This window comes from Aedes aegypti, chromosome 3 (genome assembly GCF_002204515.2).
Source record: "Aedes aegypti strain LVP_AGWG chromosome 3, AaegL5.0 Primary Assembly, whole genome shotgun sequence".
Lineage (NCBI taxonomy): Eukaryota > Metazoa > Arthropoda > Insecta > Diptera > Culicidae > Aedes > Aedes aegypti.
In genome coordinates, this window is record NC_035109.1 from 225,650,369 (window position 1) to 225,673,198 (window position 22,830).

At 39.0% G+C, this 22,830-nt stretch overlaps 1 protein-coding gene across 6 annotated transcripts in view; it reads right to left on the reverse strand.

Annotated features, from left to right (window-relative positions):
- The window catches only part of LOC5574448 (fat-like cadherin-related tumor suppressor homolog), a 364,780-nt gene that overhangs the window by 93,200 nt on the left and 248,750 nt on the right, over positions 1–22,830 (reverse strand). For all 6 annotated transcript variants that reach the window (XM_021848929.1, XM_021848928.1, XM_021848927.1 and 3 more), the window contains one exon: positions 3,273–3,642. In XM_021848929.1, the coding sequence (XP_021704621.1) occupies positions 3,273–3,642 (370 nt within the window). The remainder of the gene's footprint in view (positions 1–3,272; positions 3,643–22,830) is intronic.

Consider the following 22,830-nt stretch of genomic DNA (forward strand, 5'->3'; position numbering starts at 1 on the left):
GTCCATCAGAAAATCGTTCTATCAGAGGTTTGGATTATGATTTTTCATGATAACCACTTCACATTATATTCTTTAAAAGTAACACAAAGATGTGTAGAAATATTAAACCAAATTTTTAACGAGTTCAAAAATTACAGAGCGTTAGACTTTAAATCCATTTTTCTCAAAATATGAAAAATGTCACTTGGTCCACTCTGACTTAACGCCGACCATATAATCTTTCTTTTAAGTGGGTTTATCATACTTGTGAAACATCTTAGATATTTTTTTGTCTTGTTTGCATCGTTTTTTGTCAATATTTTTCAGTTGTGAATGGTTTTGAAATCATATTCTCAAAAACAAGTTATTTCAATTACAGTAACCCAATGTCACCCCCTCTATGGGGTGAGTTAATGTACCATCAAAGTACATACACACCAAATTTGAAGTTTATTGGAGTTGAATTGCGATAGTTATTCAAAAAATAAATCGCACATATCCCTTTTTGACCCATTGTCACCCCCAACGACGGCATCCAGAAAATTATTTCCGGGAAATGCCTTACTTTTCTTGTGTCAAAATTGGTTTAAACATCAAATTGATGGTTGATATCTAAAACAGGATTTACGCAAAACATTCTTTTACTTTTGTTAAAATAATTTCTCTTTCATTTCTTATCGTTTGCCAGTTTAAGATTAAAATATGCATTTTTCTCACGTTTTGGCCCATTTCAAATGTTTTTTGAGGTATCTAAGTCTGTACTTTGCATATCTCTATATTAACCACTATTGGGACAACTTATGGAAAGATATCAAATTAGTAAGTTTATTTTACATGCTATTAATTTTTGTAATGATTTATTGTCTCATTCATTTTTTTGTTAAGTTGTTTGTTGAAACCTATTTCGGAGTAAATCATAATGTATTTTCAATTCCAAAGATTTTCAGATTTTTCAAAATCCAAAGAATCTACATAAGTGGACTTATGACAACTCAAAACAAATAAATTATTAGTCTGAAAATAATGTTTTTTTAATTGTCATTATTTTAATTTAATTAAGGTTCCATAGAAAATATCACTTTTAAGTGGATGAATATTATTTCGAAATGATCATGAATATGCGATTTCGAAATAATATTCATCCACTTAAAAATTATATTTTCTTGGGAACCTTAATTAAATTAAAATTTATTGTTATTGTTAAGCTTCAAGTAACTTAGAGAGTGGAAGACCACTCTCTTGGTTTGTTCATATGGCGCTTAATTTCTAGCTTATATACATCCCAATGTCACTCCATCGAAAGCGTTAGATTGGGACAATTTTGCACGTCACCATTTCAAACGAAAGTAAACGAATTTCGATTGATAATAAATCTTCGAGCTGTTAAGTGGAATACCTCTAAGTAGATGAAAACGCGATTTTAGCTCTATACCATATAATTCCATTAGAGTTTGTGGAATAAAATGGTATAGTACTAAATTCGAATTTCAATTATTTGTTTAGCATTTGGAAATACATTGCCCATGATCGTATTCTCAAATTAAGCAGAACATTTCTAGTCAAATTATGAATGATTAATACGTCACAATTTGCACTAGGATTATTTAGAAAAACTACTTTGGACTTTGTGAAAATTATCCTGGATTCAATAAAATCCTACTTTGAGTTCTGTTAGAAATCTTAGTCTTCAATCTTCTGTCAGGTTCTTAACTAGTGTCATTTGAATTTTAATGAGAATCTTGATTTATTGAGAATTCTCATCATAGTTAAGTGGTAATCATACGTAGGAATAGTCAAATTTTCTGTGGAACTCGGCCAGTATCCCGCATAAGATTCATTTAATAGATTATAATCTGGGCAAATATTGTGCATGAATTTATATTCTGTCATGAGAATGTGTTAGATTCTGTCAGAATTATCAATAAGATTATCTCAAACACCTGCCCCAAAATTCTTTGTGGCTTACTTCCTTTTTTTGTTTTTCGATATTTTCACCAGCTCTCAAAAAACTCTTCTATTTTCTAATAATAATTGTAATAAGACTTTTTCAATAGTTTACGATATTAAGCAAATTCAGGGAAAAAAATGTAAGAACAACGAACAGATAATAATTTAATGAAAAAAAGTTGAATGCCTCGATGCGTATGTTAAAAAAAAACAATTTAATATTCTACTCACGAGAACTCATCGCGGATCGCACAAAACAATGCCGTGCATCGGATGTGGCCCATGGGTCGTACATTGGTCAGCCCTGATCTATATTTGTGAACAGAAGAGATATTACGGAACGTATATTTTATAGATGTGTTTGTCGTTCCATTAAAGGGTGTTTTCAACTCACGTCGTAAATAGGATTTTATTATAATTTGTTAAAAACGTGATTCAAGCTTAATAAACGGATCGCGTAGAAAGTAAAATTATAGTAAAAAAATATATGAAAAATATATTTTTATGCATGCAAAACATGCTGAAATAATAGTTTCTATTGAAACAAACAAAATAAGTTTTTTTTATTGATATGATGACCACACTACCAAACAAAATATCGCTTTTTCGTGCTGAATACCACTCTTACTAAGTAGATTATCTCAAAACATTCAATCTCATTTTTTAAATTTTAAAAGCTTAAGCTCTTGCCTATAGTTTGCAATGCAGCCATTTCAGTCGAATATTCGTGATAACTTAGGAATGGTTGAAGAAAGAAAAAATCAAAATATTAACGAACTCTCATCTCGCACTCGTTTTAAATGTATCAACATTTTTTTGCATATTAAAAAGATGAAAATCATAAAAAAAAATATTTTAACCGTTCAACCATTCTACGGTGAGAGTTCAGCTTTCTCAAGAAAACATGAAAAATGGTTCTGAGAAAATCTGTGAATTATATTATACATTGATTCGTTTTCTCCTAGGGTATTTTATAGTCCTTGATTATTTTTTTTTTTCTGAAACTCATTCGAAGACATCATCTTGATGAAATGCACAATTTTTGAGTAATAAATTTTTAAATTTTAAAAACATTTTCCTCTAGTTGTCCTTTTTAGAAACGTAGTATAAGAAGTTAAACGAAATTGTAATGGAAAATGTCATACCGATACCTGCGCGAAGTTTTATTTGATACGGAAAATGTGACGTCTACCCGATTTGCGTTTTGAACTGGAAATGCTCTATAGTTGTGCTGCATAGTTGATGAAAATTGAAACAGGGTAGCATCAAATGAGGCAAACCTTTTCATTATCATCCAGCACCACCCTCTCTAAAAATTAATACATAATGAAAACGAAACCACTTACCGATAATGTCGTACCACAGTTGCTCGCCATCGTAGTCGATGGCTTGGATCAGTGCCACCAGGAAGCCCGGAGTGTCACTTTCCGTCACTTCCACGTGCTGGTCGATGGTTTTGAGCACCGGTGGGTTTTCCGATTTGCCCGGAACTTCGACAACGGCAATGCTGACCCGGGCCTGTTGAGACTTTTTCGGAACACCGTTGTCCTCTGCTTTGACCATCAGATCGTACTCGGTGTCCACTTCGAAGGTTTTCGCCGCATAGATGATGCCCGTGTCCGGATCGATGCGGAACTTTTTCGCCTTTCCACGGCCCGACTTGATGGAGTACGTTACCCGACCGTTCTCGCCGATATCCTGGTCGGTGGCTAGAACCTGCGAAGAGAGAATTAGAGAAAGTAGGTCAAGATAAAGATTTAGCTATAAAGTAAGGTGAACTTAATAATCTGGTAGGAGAAAATACATAGACTCATGCACTCATATGTTTATTATTGTTCATTAAAGAATAAATATCCATAATTTTCACAAAATACTACAAATGGCACGTAAACCTAAATAGTTTGATTTCAAATGACGGGGAAGTTGATATTTCAACTTTCAACTATTTATGATTTCAGATCTTATTTTACTTTAAGGTTTGTAACTGTAATATTTGCGTGATAAATGTTAAACAATTCGAACGACGAGTTGGTATCAGCTATATATATCATTCAGAGTGGACATTTCAATTAAAAACATTCGAGACCTCCTTTGAATCCACTGCCAAACGTAATTCAAAAAAAGTTGTTTGTTAATTTCACTCCAGCTCAGACTGATTCTGCAGTAGTTTCGGGTTTGAACATTGCATCAACCATTTGTTCCAATTTTTCATATACGAAATCAAAATCAGACGCAGACATATTTCCTGAAAGAAGTACAATTAAGTGATGAGAGTAGTAGTTTATACGGTTTTTATTTTTACATCTGTACATTGTCTTCTTAACTTAATTTGGTTCGAAATTCTTATTATTCATTAAAACGACTACATTATGCCTCGACATGTTGTAAGTTACTTTGATGACACATTAGTCAAGTTAGAGAACTGATCACAACTCGTTTTGTTTTCGTTCTTAACATTAGGGGGCACCTGTCTATTGAAGCTACTAGTTTCGGCGCTGCAGTCTTGGGTAATGAAAACGACTGTTTTAAATTTTTACCAAAGTTTCGACTGTAATCCGAGTCTTCCTCAGGGGGAGAATTCTGTTTAGTCGTATGGTATAACATAAAACTATCGGGTATCAACATCAGTCGAAATTTCTTCGCTTATATCCTGTTTATTGATATTGATTCCCACTTTGAATTTGCTCCCTTAGTAACATTTTCTTCTTCTTCTTCTTCTACTTCTTCTTGGCATTAACGTCCTCACTGGGACAGAGTCTGCTTCTCAGCTTAGTGTTCTCTTGAGCACTTCCAAAGACAGAAACTGAGAGATTTCTTTGCCAAAGTTGTCATTTTCACATTCGTATCTCGTGTTGCAGGTACGATGATACTCTTTGCCCAGGGAAGTCAAGGAAATTCCCATTGCCAAAAGAACCGACCGGGAATCGAACCCAGACATCTTCAGCATGGCTTTGCTTTGAAGCTGCGGACTCTACCCGACCAGACGGAAGAACCAAGATTATAACAGAATGTGTTCCCCTGATATGATTTTTTTTTATCAACAGTTGTTATAAAACATGTACCGGTAGTAGTTAAAATAACAAAAATTTTAACAAAATTTGCACCAAATTAATCTAAAATATAACAAACCCTGTTACAATTATATCAAAATTATTACAGAATGTGTTGCAAGGATGTTACAAAATAACAAAATTATTGCAAACTGTGTTACTGTTTATGATATCGGATGTTATTTGAGTTTAACAAACTTATAAATGCGATGTCAAAAATATAACAAATTTTGTTATAAATTTGTTACTAAAAATATAACAAGTTGAGAACAAAGCCATCTTGATAACAACATTTTATCAACTTCTGTTATTTTTAACAGCTGCTGATAGAAATGTGTTATAATCTTGTTATTTGGTTCTGGTCGGGTAACCACTTGGCTAAGGAAGGCCCAACAGTAACATTTTATTGCTCTTTTATTTCAGATTTACATCTTTTAGGTTATGCATCCTTTTAGTTAAAATTCTGATTCATCATTTCAAGTTCAAGTTCGCATCACTGTTGGAAAGATTACTGCAAAGCATTATTGCCGCTAAACCAGTAGGGAGCTATTTGCTACAACAAAGATTATTGTTTTTCAAGTCATTATGTATGAAAACATCACGAAATTGAACAAAATCTTTAGTGCATTCGATTGTTTCCACGTCCCATGTTTAAATATACAAATTAATAATAATCATCATTGGCTTAATAAACGATTCCAATTAACAAGTCCATTTAATTCCGCTCAGCATATTCCTCACAGATCAATGTACGAGATCATTGCCCAAAACTCATCCCTGACTGGTTCGAGCAGTACCTCCATAATTTATCAATCCTTTATTCATGAAGCATCTTGATGGATTGCAAATAGCCGTCCGTACTTGGAGTCATTACTCAGAAGCTAAATATTCCGGTCCTATCACAGCAGCTGCGGAATATTCAGTAGTGCTCTCAGCTGGATGCAAATTCTCTCTGCATTTATCAAAACAAAATTTGAATATTTAATAACAGTATTTCAGGCTTGCCATTGTTGCCTCTTCCTGGAAGCTTATCTTGTAATGAAACTTCCTTCCAGAATCACAATCGCCCCGGAAAGGGGTGGAACGCCCGAGTAAAATGTGATAAATTGGGGCAGATTATCGTGTAGGGTTCAACTGAAAATCGGGAGAATTTCCTTACTAAATGAAAAGTTTACTCTAGTATTGTATGTTTTCTATGATTTTTGGACTATTTCGAGAGTGTCTACAACTTAATAAGTGTCATTCAATTTCATTTGTGATACAAATTGTTAAATTTAGGAAAAGTAATACATAATTCAGCTAAAATTCAGCATACATTCTATTCTGCTCGGGCAGCCATTCATACATCCAGTAACCCATCCACTTTAATACTGATACTGATGTCACCAAGGGAGAAGTGCATCACAATCTTTTCTCGGATAGATAAGAGCAGATTTTGCTTTGGTGATAAATAAAACTCATTCGGACTTTTCTTCTGGCCTCCTCGAGCTTCCCATCGCTGCTGGTTCTGAACTAACTTCCAACTTATGACAGCCGTGCGGCATGTCTAATGGCCATCAGGCATCAAAACTTTCGCACCAACCGACCAAACATCGTTCTCCTTGCCCACAGCAGACCAGGCAACCTACTTTTCCCCAGTGGCTCCTGATGGTAAAACTGCTGCACTCAGCTATCAAACGATTTCATTATCATTTGCATCATCATCATCATCGTTCTCGTCCTCTTCTTCGTCCTTGTCAGCACCCCCTCACTTGTCGTTGGAACGTCATAAAATTCATTATCATCATTATTCATCTCTCAGTTCTTTGTGCAGCTGAGCTTTTGCGTTCACGGTCTTCGGAATTGACATCTCTCACCAGGCTCCGCGCCCTGGGAGCTCTCCACCCCACGTGGAATAATGCGCAAACCACCTACATTGCACTTTAACTGGCTTGTGGGGTGGCCGTTTGTGAAAAACAACCCACCTCGCAGCAAGGGAGAGGGTGAGCCTAAACTGAAGCGCGACAGAATGGGACTAAGGGTATATGATATGGATGTCAATACGAAATGAAATAAAAAATGTGCGAAACTTTTTAAAATGAAACGAACTTTTTATGTAGTTTCGCGGAATATCACCAGTAGATTATGTTTTTTTATGAGTATTTCTCAGCCGAGTGGTTAGAGTCCGCGGCTACAAGGCAAAGTCATGCTGAAGGTGTCTGGGTTCGAATCCCAGTCGCTCCAGGATCTTTTCGTAATGGACATTTCCTTGACTTCGCCACACGATATACGAATGCGAAAATGGCAACTTTGACAAAGAAAGCTCTCAGTTAATAACTGTGGAAGTGCTTATAAGAACACTAAGCTGATAAGCAGGCTCTGTTCCCGTAAGGTCGTTAATGCCAAGAAGAAGAAGAAGAAGAAGAAGAAGAAAAAGAAGAAGAAGAAGCTTTAAAAATCCTTGTCGAAGTGAATCAAAAGAGCCGAATATAGGATCAGGGTTATCATATTTATCATTATGATAACAACACATTGTTCATTGGATGCTGCTCAAAAACAATTTATTTAATCAAAAAAGGGATGACAGAAAAAGGTTAATATCCTCGAAAGATCGCGAACAGAGGAATATCCGAAAATGAACTACGTGATTCATGGAGAACCTTTGGAAGCTTATCAAAAATATGAGACTTGCAGAAACGAGAATTATGTTTCAAAACAAAAGTTCCACCAAGCGGTTAATGAACTGCTTCTTACTGCTTAGCCAGGTATTATACATTTTAAAGTGATCATGCAACTCAAAGTCTGTCGACAACCAGGAAGGAGCGTCCAACATAGCTCTGGTCCTCACAAGCCCCTACCTCACGCTTCAACGGGTCTAACGATGACAAAGAATGCCAGCTAAGGGTTGCGTACTTTGCTGTAAGTGCAACCTAGGCACAGTTGTCCTTCGGACATCAGCTAGAGCAGTGATCCTCAACCCTGTTTTTCCAACCAATTTTATTTATGATAGTGGGTAGTTCTCGAAATAATTTAGTGTGGTATACTTAATAACTTTGGGAGTAGAACAGCTTCCCGAAGAGAAAAATTGCAAAACTTATCAGATTTAAGAGATACAGGCATCACGTGCGGCCCGCGGGCCGCACTTTGGTGACCACGGAGCTAGAGTGAGGGGGTGCCAGGTGGGAGCATAGGATTCTTACTCTTTCCAGGCGATACTCGTACATACAACCGCAAGGAATACCACCTTAGCACTTCTTTCGGGAGGTATCAGGTATCAGGTATCAGAAGGCCGGCTCCAAAGGCACGTTCCCCACCAGTTGGGAGATTTGTGCCATCGCCATATTTGAGCCTATTTCATCATCTACCCGATGGGAGAGGAAAGGGAAGGGAAAGATGGGAGGAAATAGGAGTGGGGTCCCTTGAAGAGGGAAGATCGCATAAGCGAAATGAGAGCATGTAGCTCCATACCACAATGGGTTCGAACAGCGCCCTAAAAAGGGCACTGCAAAACGCATGAGCGTAAAGAGAGCCTATAGCTCATTACCACAGCGGGTTAAGAATAACAGGATGTCCTGAAGATTCAGGCTTCTGTATTCAGTTTCACTTAATAAGTGTTTACCAAGTAATTGGAATCGCATTTGCGCAAAAACTGGACAGTTACATATCAGGTGATACGAAGTTCCATAATCGGAGTCACAACTATCACACACAAATGAGTCAGCACGCTGAATATTTGCCATGTGATAGTTGAGTCGGCAGTGGCCTGTCAACGCTCTGACCAAGAGACTGCAATTCTGCTTTGACAGATTTGTTAAATACTTCGCCACCTTTGGAGATGGCTCAGTAATATACAATTTTGTTTGACGACACGACTCCAAACTATTCCAATATTGCTTGTGCTGAGTTGCCGCCCAAGAATTTATCTGAAGCTCCACCCAGCACTTCGAAATTGGAATAGCCGGCTCAGGGCCAATGAAGTCATGCGATGCTCCATCGCGAGCTAGCTCATCAGCCAATTCATTTCCAGCGATGTCCTGTAAGGAAAGTGACAAGCAATTGTGAGATCACTTGGAGCAAGGACAATTTTGTCCCAATTCACCAAAAGTGGAAACAACGAAGTGTGTGTAGATCTACGATTCACTGGATTTTTCTCCACTAGATCCAGTATCCATAAACGGTAAGAGCAAGAAAGTGCTTCTTGTTTAAGATATATGTGTAGTGGCGCAACGTCGAAAAGGGCCTCGAGCGCTGCTGTGGGAGTTGTAGAGAACGCACCAGACATCGCCATCAAGCACATCCTTTGGAGATGGCCCAATTTTGATTGGATTGTTCTCACTTCGCCCTTTTGCCACCACACAAGACATCCATATGCCAATATTGGTCGAACAACTGTTGTGTAAATCCATTTGATATATTTGGGTTTGAGGCCCCAAGTTTTACCAAAGGTTCGCCGGCATTGACCGAAGGCCATACAAGCTTTTTTGACTCTGAAATCAATGTGAGCTGTCCATAAAAGTTTGGAATCTAGAATGACTCCGACATACTTTACTTGATCAGTCACATTAATCTCAGTGCCAAAAAGACGTAAAGGTCGAATTCCATCGCGGTTTCGTCTTTCCGTAAAAAGAACAATAGATGTTTTATTCGGGTTAACCGAAAGGCCATATTGGCGACACCAACTCTCGACTACCTGAAGAGCACTTTGCATCAGGTCGAATAGGGTGCTTATGCACATACCAACTATCAGAGCTAGATAGTCGTCGGCAAATCCATAAGTTGGAAAACCGCAATTATTGAGTTGCCTCAATAGCGTATCTGCTACGAGATTCCACAAAAGTGGTGACAAGACTCCCCCTTGGGGGCATCCGCAAACACTCAATTTTCGAATCGCTGCTTGACGCAATGTCGAGAAGAGATGTCGGTTTTTGAGCATTTGATGAATCCAATTGGTAATCATTGTAGGTAGCCCATGGTTTCGTGCGGCTTCCAATATGGCATCGAAAGACACGTTATCAAAGGCACCCTCAATATCCAAGAAAACACCCAAGCACGATTGCTTCTGAGCGAATGCTTTCTCGATATCGTATACAACTTTGTGTAAAAGAGTCACAGTTGACTTTCCAGATTGGTAAGCATGTTGATTCACATGAAGAGGCATGTTTGCCAAATAAACATCACGGATGTGATGATCGATAATGCGTTCCAGACATTTCAGAAGAAAAGAGGTCAGACTGATTGGTCTAAAACTCTTCGCTTCCTCATACGACGCACGTCCTCCTTTTGGGATAAACTTTACAGTAATATCACGCCAGGATTTGGGAATGTACCCGGTAGCAAAACTGCTTACAAGTAGCTTTTTCAAAACATGTTTGATAGACTCAAATCCCTTTTGGAGCAGAACAGGATAAATCCCATCCGCTCCTGGAGATTTGAAAGGAGCAAAACTATTAAGTGCCCATTGAATCGATTCAGTAGTTACGATACTGCGAGCCGAGGCCAGAGACTCGTAACTACATGAAAAGACATTTGGTTCATCCGTAGATGCTATGTCCACACATCCGGGGAAGTGTGTATTGAATAAACATTCTAAAACTTCTTCATCGGAAGAAGTAAAGTCACCATTAGGTAAGCGAATTTCGTTCACTTGGAAATCCTTAGATTTTGCAAGAATTTTGTTCAACCGACTGACTTCACTCAAACTGGAAACATTTGTACAAAGGTTTTTCCAGCCAGATCGTTCAGCAGAACGAAGAGCCTTCTTGTAAGCCTTGCGAGCTGACTTGAACGACTCTGATCCAGCTGAACGGCGTCTGTTCCAACTCCTTCTACATTGTTTCCTGAGTCTAGTCAGATCGGAATTCCACCATGGGGTCCCTCTTGTAGTCTTTACAGACCGCAGAGGACATGCTTCTTCAAAAGCTTCCATAATGTAGGATGTTGTAGTATCAACGGCATCATCCAGATCACTTGGATTTTCAATGGACGGAGAATATCCATGAAATTTGGTCGCAACCAATTCAATGTAGAGTTCCCAGTTTGTTGACCGGGGATTCCTAAAACGCAAAGTCTGCGCAGTTACATTTGAATGTTCAAAGAAGATGTAGCGATGATCAGATAATGATTCCTCATCTGATACATGCCAATTCGTCAACTCGTGACTGATTCTATTCGAGCAGAGCGTTATGTCTAACACTTCTTCTCTATTAGAAACCATAAAGGTTGGGCGATTGCCTATGTTAAGTAATCCAAGGTCTGTACTACTTAAGTATTCCATCAGACTGGAGCCTCTCAAATTGATATCCGAGCTGCCCCAGATGATGTGATGAGCATTGGCATCACTGCCCACAATCAGCGGAAGGTGGTTGAGCTCTGGTGAATCTCTACAAAAAAACACATATCTGCAAGTAGCCCTGAACAAGCGACCTGGTACCGCTTTCAAAGTACCTTTGCTCTTTGGAGTGCCAACCACATCAGGATGGATGTCAGTCAACCACATCAGGATGGATGTCAGTTAAGTTAAGATTATGGTATACTGGTCACAGCGCAGAACAACGGATAGGACACGGATTACGGATTACAAACTATATTGCGACACCGGGCTGACAGTCGTGGTATTCTATTCCCCGAGTAAGGATGGGTGATACCAGCTTGAAACGGTGAATAGGCTAATGGTGCGATTGCTCCCGTCCCGGTAAAACCTTGACAGGCCTCTGGATACGTTCAGAACCCGTCCATCTTAAGTTATGAGTACTAGGCTCGGATGACCAAAGAGTCTAATTGAAATCGAAGAAGGCGCGGCAACCCTTTCGCCAAAGGTGGCTCAGTAAGATCACCACCATCGCAGCTAGGGTAACAGCAGCGCGATCAGGAGGAACAGCAGCAGCTTCAACAGAGGCAGCAGCAGGATAGAGAGCAGCAGCAACAGGCTCGGGTAAATGCATGGTCGATGGTGCCAAAGCTACCGAGAATTGTAGCAGCCAAGAAGCTGGTAGACGAATTGCACGAGTTCGTCGATAAAAGAAGTAATGTGCACAAAGACATTTCGACTTTGGTGTTGAAGATCCAAGGAACTCTTGGACTAGCTGTCAAGGAATGGGCGGCCGTTGCACAGAAAGTGGAATCTACTGAGAAGGAGTTGTCGGCGGCCAAGACAGCCTTAGATATAAGGCAAGTGTGGACTCAACAAACAGCGGTGCCAATCACTTTTGCGAGGGGAACCAACGCAAAGGAGGACATATCGCAGAGGACGCATAGCATGCCCTTCAAGCTGAAGAGGCCCAAAGTATCACCAGGAGATGCAAGACCGGGTGGTTCTAAGAAACACAAGGACTCTCGTGTCAACGAGTCAGACCCAGCGAACGCTGCAACCATGGGAAATCGGAAGACGAAAACAAAGAGCAGGTCCGAAAAACAAAACCTCTTCAAAGGCCGGAAGAGAGGCGAGGCGCAAGCGATGACTCGTACAAGAAGGTTCTTCGTGCAATGCGGACAAACCCGGAGCTCGAACAGCTAGGTGCAGACGTGTGGAAAGTAGGCGCACCCGCACCGGAGATATGATCCTGGAGCTAAAAAGAGATCCGATGGCCAGCACCGCTCTCAACAGGGAAATTAGGCTCAGCAAGAAAGCCTGTCTGGAGGAGCTCTGTCGCAATGCCATTTCAAACCCGTGGGGTGACGCCTTCTTCTTCTTCTACTTTTTTCTGGCATTACGTCCCAACTGAGACAAAGCCTGCTTCTCAGATTAGTGTTCTTATGAGCACTTCCACAGTTATTAACTGAGAGCTTTCTTTGCCGGTTGACCATTTTTGCATGTGTATATCGTGTGACAGGTACGAAAATACTCTATGCCCTGGGAATCGAGAAAATTTTCTTTACGAAAAGATCCTCGACCAGCGGGATTCGAACCCACGACCCTCAGCATGGTCATGCTGAATAGCTATGCATTTACCGCTACGGCTATCTGGGCGCCTGACGCCTTCAGAGTTGCAATGGCGGAATTGAGGAGCCCAGCTGCACCACCCGATAGGTGAAAATGAAGTCCATCATTGAAGCGTTATTCTCGCGGCATGAACCGACGAACTGGCCGTCCACACCGTACGGATCTGAGGATAACGAAGAAGAAGCCCAGGTAATGAACAATGAGCTGATCGCGGTGGCTCAAGCCTTAAAAACCAGGTAGGCTCCGGGACCAGACAGTATCCCCAACGTAGCTCTGAAAGCAACAATCCAAGAAAATCCTGATATGTTCAGGATCGTGCTGCAAAAATGTATCTAGGAGGGAAATTCCCCGACATTTGAAAGCGACAAAAGCTGGTGCTCCTGCCAAAAACAGGCAAGCCTCCTGGAGATCCTTCAGCTTATAGACTGATATGTCTGCTGGACACAGTTGGCAAAGTGCTGGAGCGAGTATTGCTAAACAGGTTTATGAAATACACGTAGGGAGAAAACGGCCTGTGCGACATGAAGTTCGGATTTCGGAAAGGTAGATCCACCGTTGATGCCACCCGAACGGTCGTGGAAGCTGTGGAGACGATGCAGAAGCAAAAGAAGAGAGGAAATCGGTACTGCGGTGTGGTCACTCTGGACGTAAAAAATGCCTTCAGCAGTGCCAGTTGGGCTGCGATCGCAGAATCGCTGCACAGATTGGAGGTCACCGAGTATCTTTGTAAGATTTTTGAGGAGCTACTATCAAAATCGTACACTGATCTACGAAACAGACGCTGGGAAAAGGTGCACAACAGTCACGGCGGGCGTCCCACAGGGTTCTATTCTCAGTTGAAGTTGAGCTTGCCCCGGGGTGTGAAGCAGTGTTGCATTTTGAACTGAACGCGAGCCAAAACTGAACGAAGCAAGTTCAAATTTTGCTCGAGAACGCAGTAGACTCCCGAGACGGAGCCCACTGCTGTTCTCGAACACCTCGTTCAGATCGCAATTCACTACAAGGGTAATCAAAGCATAGATTTAGGATTTCATCAGGAAAATATTTCTTGAATCAATAGTAAAACCAAATTTAGTTATAAATGAATATATTATGTCTCACTTTGATATTCTCACCTCTCACCTTCTAAACAACTTTATCAGGGTAAGAAGACGTGAATTCTGTCAGAACAATCTGCGTTCAATTTTCTACTCACTAGAGTGCAAATTTTTGAACTGAACAATGAGCAAGCCTACTTGATCACTCTGTTCAACAAATTGAACTGGAACGCAAACTGAACGCGTTCAAATGCATCACTGGTGTGAAGATCGTTGGCTTCGCGGATGACGTGGTGCTCGTAGTCATCGGCGAATCACTAGAGGAAGTAGAGATACTTGCTACTGAAGCAGTAATTGCCGTGGAAGAATGGATGCGAGGGAAGAAGCTTGTGCTAGCCCATCACAAAACCGAAGTTGTGATGATAAGCAACCGAGAGGCAGTGCAGCATGCGAGAATCTCGGTTGGACAGTGTACCACCGACTCAAAGCGGAAAGTCAGACACCTGGGAGTGATGATCGATGATCGGCTGAGCTTCAACAGCCATGTCGATTATGCATGTGAGAGGGCCGTGAAGGTGATATCAGCTTTATCTCGGATCATGCCCAACAACTCAGCGATCAGCAGCAGCAAGAAGCGACTATTGGCGAGTGTGTCGACGACGATACTCAGATATTGATGATAGATTGGCTTTTCAGTCTTGACAAAATTAAAAACTGTTATTTCATTTTGTCCATAAAATAACAGTTTTTAATTTTGTCAAGACTGAAAAGCCAATCTATCATCAACATCGGAACTACAGCCGAACTACCAACGATAGTCAGATTACCGACCAACATCGCGTCGGAGTAGGCTATGTCCTTCCGCCAGGGACTAGATCGCGTAGTTGCACCGGCAAATGAAGATTTGGCAATGTTAGCTGCATTACAACAAACAGTAAAACAATCAAAAGATTCATAAATGAAAACTGTCAAAATAGCATTTAATATTGTCATTAATTAATTGAATATTGTCAGAGTGTCCGGATATTGGTACCGTCTGGATTCTGATTCATCACGGTACTGACCAAATGGTCAAGTGAAAAAGTCAGGCAGTCATTGTGGATTTTAACTCCATCTTGTTGAATGCGTATTTCACTTTGTTAGCACTTATCATTTTGAATTTTAACCCTAGATCGGTCACATGCGTGTACTGAGTACACGCACCTTGAAAAAAGCTCGCTTTTCATACACAGCTCAAGCGAGGTGACGCGGGCGATGGCTGAATGCGCGACCGCTCTTGAGTTAAGGCTATCGCTCTGAATTAATAATCATGTAAATCGTATCATAGAACATTTCTAGTTACCATCAAGTAATAGCGAGGAATTGAAATTTACAAAATGAAGGAAATAATCAATTTTTTTTATTTTTTATTCCATTTTATTTTGAATGATACTGAAGCATTTCGGTGATTTTTTTTTTTTCAATTTGACGATCGGAATTATATTTTCAAACGAATAATTTTGCATCATTAGATTTCATGGTGTTCCACGGTATTTTGTTTCGAACAGTATTTGAAGGACATCGCATACCCTTAAATAGGTCAGGTCTAATGACAAGAGTGAGAGGGCGAGAAAAGCGAAGCGAGGGGTGGTTTATGTTTTGTCGGCGGCAGCAAATGAGCTTTTCACATCGCAGCTTATAAATCTTTACACCGATGCTGTCGGATGCGGGGTGGCTTCTTCCTAGGATTATTTGAAATCAGGATCCACGTTTTTGCAATCGCTTGTTTCTGTGATCGGAGATACGGCTTTTGTAGAAGGATGGATGCTGAGTAAAGGCGAAAAGAGGCCACAAAAGAGCACAGAGTTTCTGGGTTGGCACCATTTCCACGTGAATTGGCGACGGGTTGAATAACCCGCTGCGAAATACGATTAACGATAAGGTGATGTGCATTTCGTTCAGGATATCGCGGTAATAGGAGGATTTTTATGTACCTAGAGTGAGAAACCGGTAATGGTTCGTGACGGTGAGCAAATGAAGCTGACGATGAATGAGAAGAGAAGTTGATGAGTCATCTGCTGCGTGCGTTAAGCGAATGACTGTGTTTGCGTAGTTCAGGATAGCTAATTGATTAAGAGTAAAGTTATTCCGTTTGATGATTCGACGAGTTTCGTTTCTCTTTTGCAATTATATAGATTAGATAAAGCTCGCTGGAGTTTGTCCAGCAGAGGGATACATTAGATAAATGAACAATATCCTTTTATGAGGAAATCTATTTCCGTTCCCAAGACATAATGCAATTCTTCAGGCTATGGTTGAGCCTAGTATATAGATTAACGAACTATAATGATTATTCCTTCAGAAAAAAACCTGAAAGATTCTTCTAGTACATTGGCTAGACTAGTTGGATGATTGGTTTACGAATTATTTCATGAATTATGTTAAAAAATTTCTACAGCGATTGCTGCAGAATTGTATGCAGTTCACATTAGATTATCGCTACAGCAATCTGGTTCCCATAATCACATACGAATCTTCTTGTTCTTCTTGGCATTAATGTACTGGAAGAAATCTGCAAAGCAATCTGAGAGTTGCTTTCAATAACTCTTTAAGAACTGTTAAAGACATTCTTGAATTTCTTCACAATTCTTGAAGAAAATTTGGAAGAGAAGGTACTAGGACTTATCAGCAGTAATGCCCAAGCAAACATCTTCAGGATATCCCAAACAAATTAATGGAATTACTTTGAAGCAAGCAATGAAGAAAAACAATTGATTAATGGAGAAATAATCGACAGCACCACTGAAATAATCTCGACAGGTTTGTAAAGTGAAATTTCGGAGGAATTTCAAAGCAAATATAAGAAGAAATCATTTGAGAATTCCTTGAAGAATATCTATTTGAGATATACCCATGACAAATTCCTTGAAGAAGTTGTTGTAGGAATCTTTGTAAAAAATAATTAAAAAGCTCCTTGCAACTTAGAGCTACATCTATGGCGGCAATATCTTTGACGGGTGTTTTTTTTTCAGGGTTTCTGGAAGGTGTTAGTTCTAGAAAAAATAGCTGATCAAATTCTGGAGGATTTTCCGCAGGCATCCCTAGAAAATATTTTTGGAGGTATCTCTATCTAATTTCTTAAAGGGAAATTCTTTCAGGAATGCCTGGGGAAATACCGGGGTTATTTTTGAAAGAAATTCTGAACGATTTTTTTCATTTGCATGAAACGCTATCATTATAACCTCTGATCACTGTGGCTTATCGACTGAAGTTAAACGGATACTCACTTCTATGCGTGACATTCGCTTGTTCCTTAAAATTCGCTATTGAAAATGCCATTGCATTTATAAGACAATCTGACATAGTCAAAAGAAACCCTCATCATTTCGTGAGTATGACTTCTTAACTCTATTTCGTTCTGCAGACTCTATCTCCAAACGTGCGCCATCATTGTAACTGCAGCGACAGTAAAACAGATCGTCACGGTTGGTTTGTTGGAACAAAAGAAACCCACATTCTCTGGAAATGTGAGATTTATGCAAAATTCATCGGTATCCTGCATCTATCGTTTGAACAGGATACAATTGCATGCACTTGCATATATGAATAAATGTGCTTCCCGGCGCACATACATATACAGCGACATGTGTCGTACACTTATTGTACTCTATGCATACGGTACATGACTCCGATGTCACTTGATGTGTAAAGTACGAAAATCAACACTGATCCGAAAAGTCTGTGTATCCGAGGAGGATTGGGAAATGATTCCGTAGGGAGTAGTTCCAGCTTAAAACGGAAATCGCGCAGATAGTAGCTTTTTCGAATTGAATAAAAATTGTGGCAGGTATTATAAGCTACCTATGTCATTTTCTATTACGCCACTTTGTTTTTTTTTTGTTAATTAAAACAAGGAAAATGTGGGTTATACAATGTCAGAAAATAAGGACCTTCTTTGAAGAAATCAGTTGAGTTGTCTATGTTTAAATTTCTGTCAAAAATTTCACTAATATTGTAATTAGTCGGTCTGAAAATGCCATCCTCATTTGCGTTTTGAGCTGGCAATACCCTAGGGAGAATGCAACGGAGCACTTATGGAGAGTGCAGTTTCCGAAAACCGGCGCAGACAGCGAGACACAGATAGACAATACGAAGTTCAAATAGAATCATAAATTTTATGATGTCGAGCTGTTTATTGTTTGGGAGTTTATTTGTTTCGATGCTTGGGTGTTTGATATCCATCCGAACGAGCATGAATGTTTTCTCCTCACCAGTGCATAACGACTGTGAGCTGTTTCAATGAAACTTTTATTCCATACTCGGAGCAGAGTTTTTTTTTCTGTTCACCCGTTGACATCGAAACGGTGGAAGATGCTACGATTCCTTTGAGCGATGACAACGAATGACAACGAAGATGACGATTTTTGCGCTTGTTCCAAAAATGTGTATTTCCCTTGCAGCTCTAGCCATCCTCCATCGTTAAGGGACTAGCGAGCGATCGTCTTGGGAGAATCGTTTCTTCCCTGACGTAAATGGTAACGATAACGAGTCCCTGTATCAATCCCTAAGGAGTATTTAGCGTTGGAAGCGTGTTACGTATTTGTGTGTTGAATTCTTCCTATATAGCTCTGTGGTTTTATAATATCTAGATAGTATATTTTTATGTGATGTTTACAAGTGGATTTGTAGCATAGATAGAACAGGTACAATTTGAATATGTGGTATTATGTCAATTTTATATATTCAAATGCAAATAATTTATTGTTTGAAAACAGTTGTTTTTCATGCTTTTCAACACAATGCCATGGTTAAGTAAATATTTTAAATGACAAGGTAGGAAGTTTAGTAGCTATATATGGTTACTTAGCAGTATTAACAGATGGCTAAGAATTCGATTAAAAAGGACTTCTTTACGAAGCCGAAGCCTTCGTTTATTTCTTCTACCACAGTTTTGTCCAGAAATTCCACCAGGGATTCCAACAAGAATTCCTCCACTAAAAATACTTCCAGGAATTCCAACAGAGATTTTTCGAGGAAATGCTGCTTAAATAGATGGAAAAAATGTGCAATTAGTTTTCTTATGAGGCTACATCGCTTCCATAAGCATTTTACACATTCGTTTGCAAATTGGCTGCCATTTTTCACCAATATTACGCCAATTTGGTGAACCGCAACGCCTTTTGCTCTGCGGTTGCGGTTAGTCATTTTTTCTCATTCGCAAAACTTGAACTTTCGCCCATAATCATCATGCATATGTGCATGTCCTGACTCAAATTAACCGGCGAATGTTTGCCGCTGGATGGCGAAGAATGTTGGCAAACGTCTTACGAATGGAAAGTTTTTTGCGCTTTCTTCTTGGGTTTTGCACTTTTTAGACTCTCTAACTGCAGTCATTTCGATGTGCGAGATCTTGGCAGAACCGGGAAATGTACCGAGTGCTAAAGCTAACAATTTCCCTCAAACGAGAGAAACCCGGAAAATGAACGTTCACCGAATTCTAAAAAGAGTAAACTAAAACTTCGGGCAGCCCTGGCAAGTATACTCGTAAGCTTGGTATGGCATGGCATAGTTGGTTTGGATGGTTTGCTTCCAGTGCAGCTAGCTACAGTTAGTTTGCTGCTGCAGGGAAAGAAAACTTACGATGGCATGAACGGTAAAACGAAGTAATTTTTCTTTTCCAAGTTGTAGAATATGTGCGATATCGAAAGTTTTAGCCTGAGTTTGTTTGGGGCTCGATTAAGTTATATCTCTCGCTGGGACTGAAGCTTATTTGCGGAAGTTTGCCAATTTCCAGGTAAAAGTGGATATTTTTCTTCTTCAGATCAGTTCCTAGGTTTTATTTTTTTTATAAACAGCATATTAAACACTACATCCATTTCTAAAATATGTAAAGGAGCCAGTGCTAGGCAGCACTATTATTCTAATTTCGTAGAACTTGATTACGGAATGGTAACAAAGTGAGAATGGGCCAGATCTCCGATATATTTTAGCGAACATTTGTAATATTGATATAAAACTTTAATGAAACATTCCTTGAAGTTATCAGCAGCTCTAGTCAAAACATTGAATCTCAGAAGTTTATCGTTTTGTTTCAACAAATTACGCATAACTTATGATCTCGCCCTGGAAGCTATTGTGTAACTCGTTGTTTCGAGACAGATGAATGGGCCGAAATAAAAACTATCACCATTGGGAGATAGTGGAGGATCTTCTCTTCATCGTTCAGTATTATCGAGCTCGTTTACCAATGGTTTTCAGAGCGGAATCATTAATTATGAGATAAATCATTGGAAGAAGCTTGAAAATAAAGACTTTTTAAATTGTTACTTTTAAAGCTTCATACAAATTTTACTCTCAGGTGTGTGTATACACTCTTCGAAAAAATCATGTAATTCTAAGTCATCATAGATGCACATAAAAGAAGCGATCAGTTGCACCTAAATTTACGTCTCTTCTTAAATTTACATGATGATGAAAAACCAAAAAAAAAAAAAAAAATTACACGTCAAGATGTAAAAGCAAGTTATTTCACTTACTTTTACATTTCGACGTGTAATTCATTTTGCGTTTTAGGTGTTCAATAATCCTCAACAAAAAATAAATATAAAATATTTACCGTTTTACGTTTCTTGATCAGGGTGGTAGAAAAGGGTCCGGTTGCAAACAACTCGTTAATAGGTAGTTGCAAGAATGGTTATAAATTTTATCTCTAGTGCAACTATAGTTTCAATTTCAATTTGTCACGGCAATCCAATCGGTGGAACTTGAAGTTTACCTAGATTTCATCACAACACATACTCAATTCAATGAATTATATCGGACACTGCTTCACAATATTCACATTAACACTTTTAACGTTGATTACACTTTACTACCGAGCAAATAATATAATTGCAATCTTCAATTCACTAATTCCATTTTGATAAAGCTTCGAAGAATTTTTCTTTGTTCAACAAGCATATTAATATATGCGAAAACACCAAACAGCCTCCCCCACACAGGCTGAAATTGAAACGGCTGCTGTTGTACTGGGAGGCAAACTTTCCACGGATTTCAACCTGTACATTATGCCACACTTACGGTTTTATGCACAAACGACAACACTTGTTGTAAACACATTTTATACGTCACGAACATTTTATTCTATTATTTTAACGAACTATACCAGCGCAAGAGAAGCCTAAAAACGCGACGTGCAAAACCGTCCATTTTGATGTTTGACTAAATGGCCTGCCTGACGCTAACAACAAAATCAAACAGCATGTAAATTTACGCCTTTCAACATTTAGAACTAGGTTCAGTGTCTATTTTTTTACGGGTTTACTCATCCGAAACTAAAAACTTGATCTTGTTTTAGGAAAGTGGAATGAAAACAAGTGTTAATTTCTGTGTGCATCAAATGAAACGTAAATATAAGTGATATTTATGTTTAAGTCCTGGATTATTTGTGTTCAATTATGTTTAAGTCCTGTGTAAATTTAGATTTTTTTAAGAGTGTACTATTTTAAAATCTCACATTCATGTCTATCATATGAATTGATAATTGTAAAAAGAAAAAAAGGCAATTTACACCGTCTTCAAGCACATAGGCTGCACAGATTTAACTATCACTAATATTAGGCAACGGACAACACGAAACACCCAGTAGCCCAGAGATGAATTTTTCGTTTGACGAAAAGTTTTCACCGACTGCAGCGGGAATCGAACCCACATACCGTGGCACAATACGCCTAGACGACAGACGCCGCTAACCGCAAGGCCATGAAGCCTACAAAATGTATTTTTGTTTGGCTGAATGTAATCTTTTTGAAGGGGTGATAATGGGCCAATTTCCATTAGTTTCCCATTTAATAACAAAAATAAATGAACAAATTTCAAATATATTTTTAACATTTTCAAATACATTACCCATGAAGGTATTTAAATATTCAGAAGAACATTTCAAGTCAAATCACGAAAGTTGTTTGAAAAAATATGCTTTTTTGGGCCAATTACACCCCAGCAACGGTACTATGAACTTACATAATGAATGTTTTCATCATATTCGATTTCTTCAAGGATTTTTCCTAGGAAAGGGGCTGAGAGTGTGGTTGATCTGGGTACATAAGATCTAAAAAAAATAACAATGGGCCCATGGGCAGCCCCTACCAAGTCTTCCAGTGCCATATGTAAGCAACTCGTTACATATTCTTTAGGAAACTTCTCCATGCATTTCCACTCATCCGGGAACTACAACTGATATTCGCAAAGAGATAATTGATTTTTTAAAGGAAATTTCACAGTTTTATAGAATAGTACACCTATTTTGTCTTTCGATACCTTGACGTAAACCGGGGGCTATTTGATCACTATTTACATCTTTTCTATGTAATTCTTAGGAAATGAAACACTGTTAAACATATTTCGCTAAAATCAGTACCTCGTTGATATCTATCAGCGAATGCTAAAGCAACCAATAGTTCAGAAAGAAGAGCATGTTTTGGCTCAATTAGCCAACTTCTTAAGCAATTAAGCCTACTTAACAGCTTACACAATAATTGCTTAAAGAGAACGCTTCAAGAAGGAAAGGAGTTGAATTCAAACCGGTTCTAAACTATATAGTTGGCCTAGTGGTAAAGTCTGAGGTCACAAAGCAAAAACATGCTGAAGGTGTCTGAGTTCGACTCCCGGTCGGTCCAGGGTCTTTTCGTAATGGAGTTTCCCTTGAATCCCATAGACATAGAACATCATCGTACTTGTCATACGGCAAAATGACTGGTAACTTTGAAAAAAAAACTCAGTTAATATCTGTGGAAGTGCTCATTGCTTAGTGTGTGCTTAGTGAGAAGCAGTCTTTGTCCCAGTGAGGACGAAATGTCAAGAAAAATACGTAGAAGAATAAGAAGAGTCCCATACCGTATTTCAAGATCTTTTGACAAAA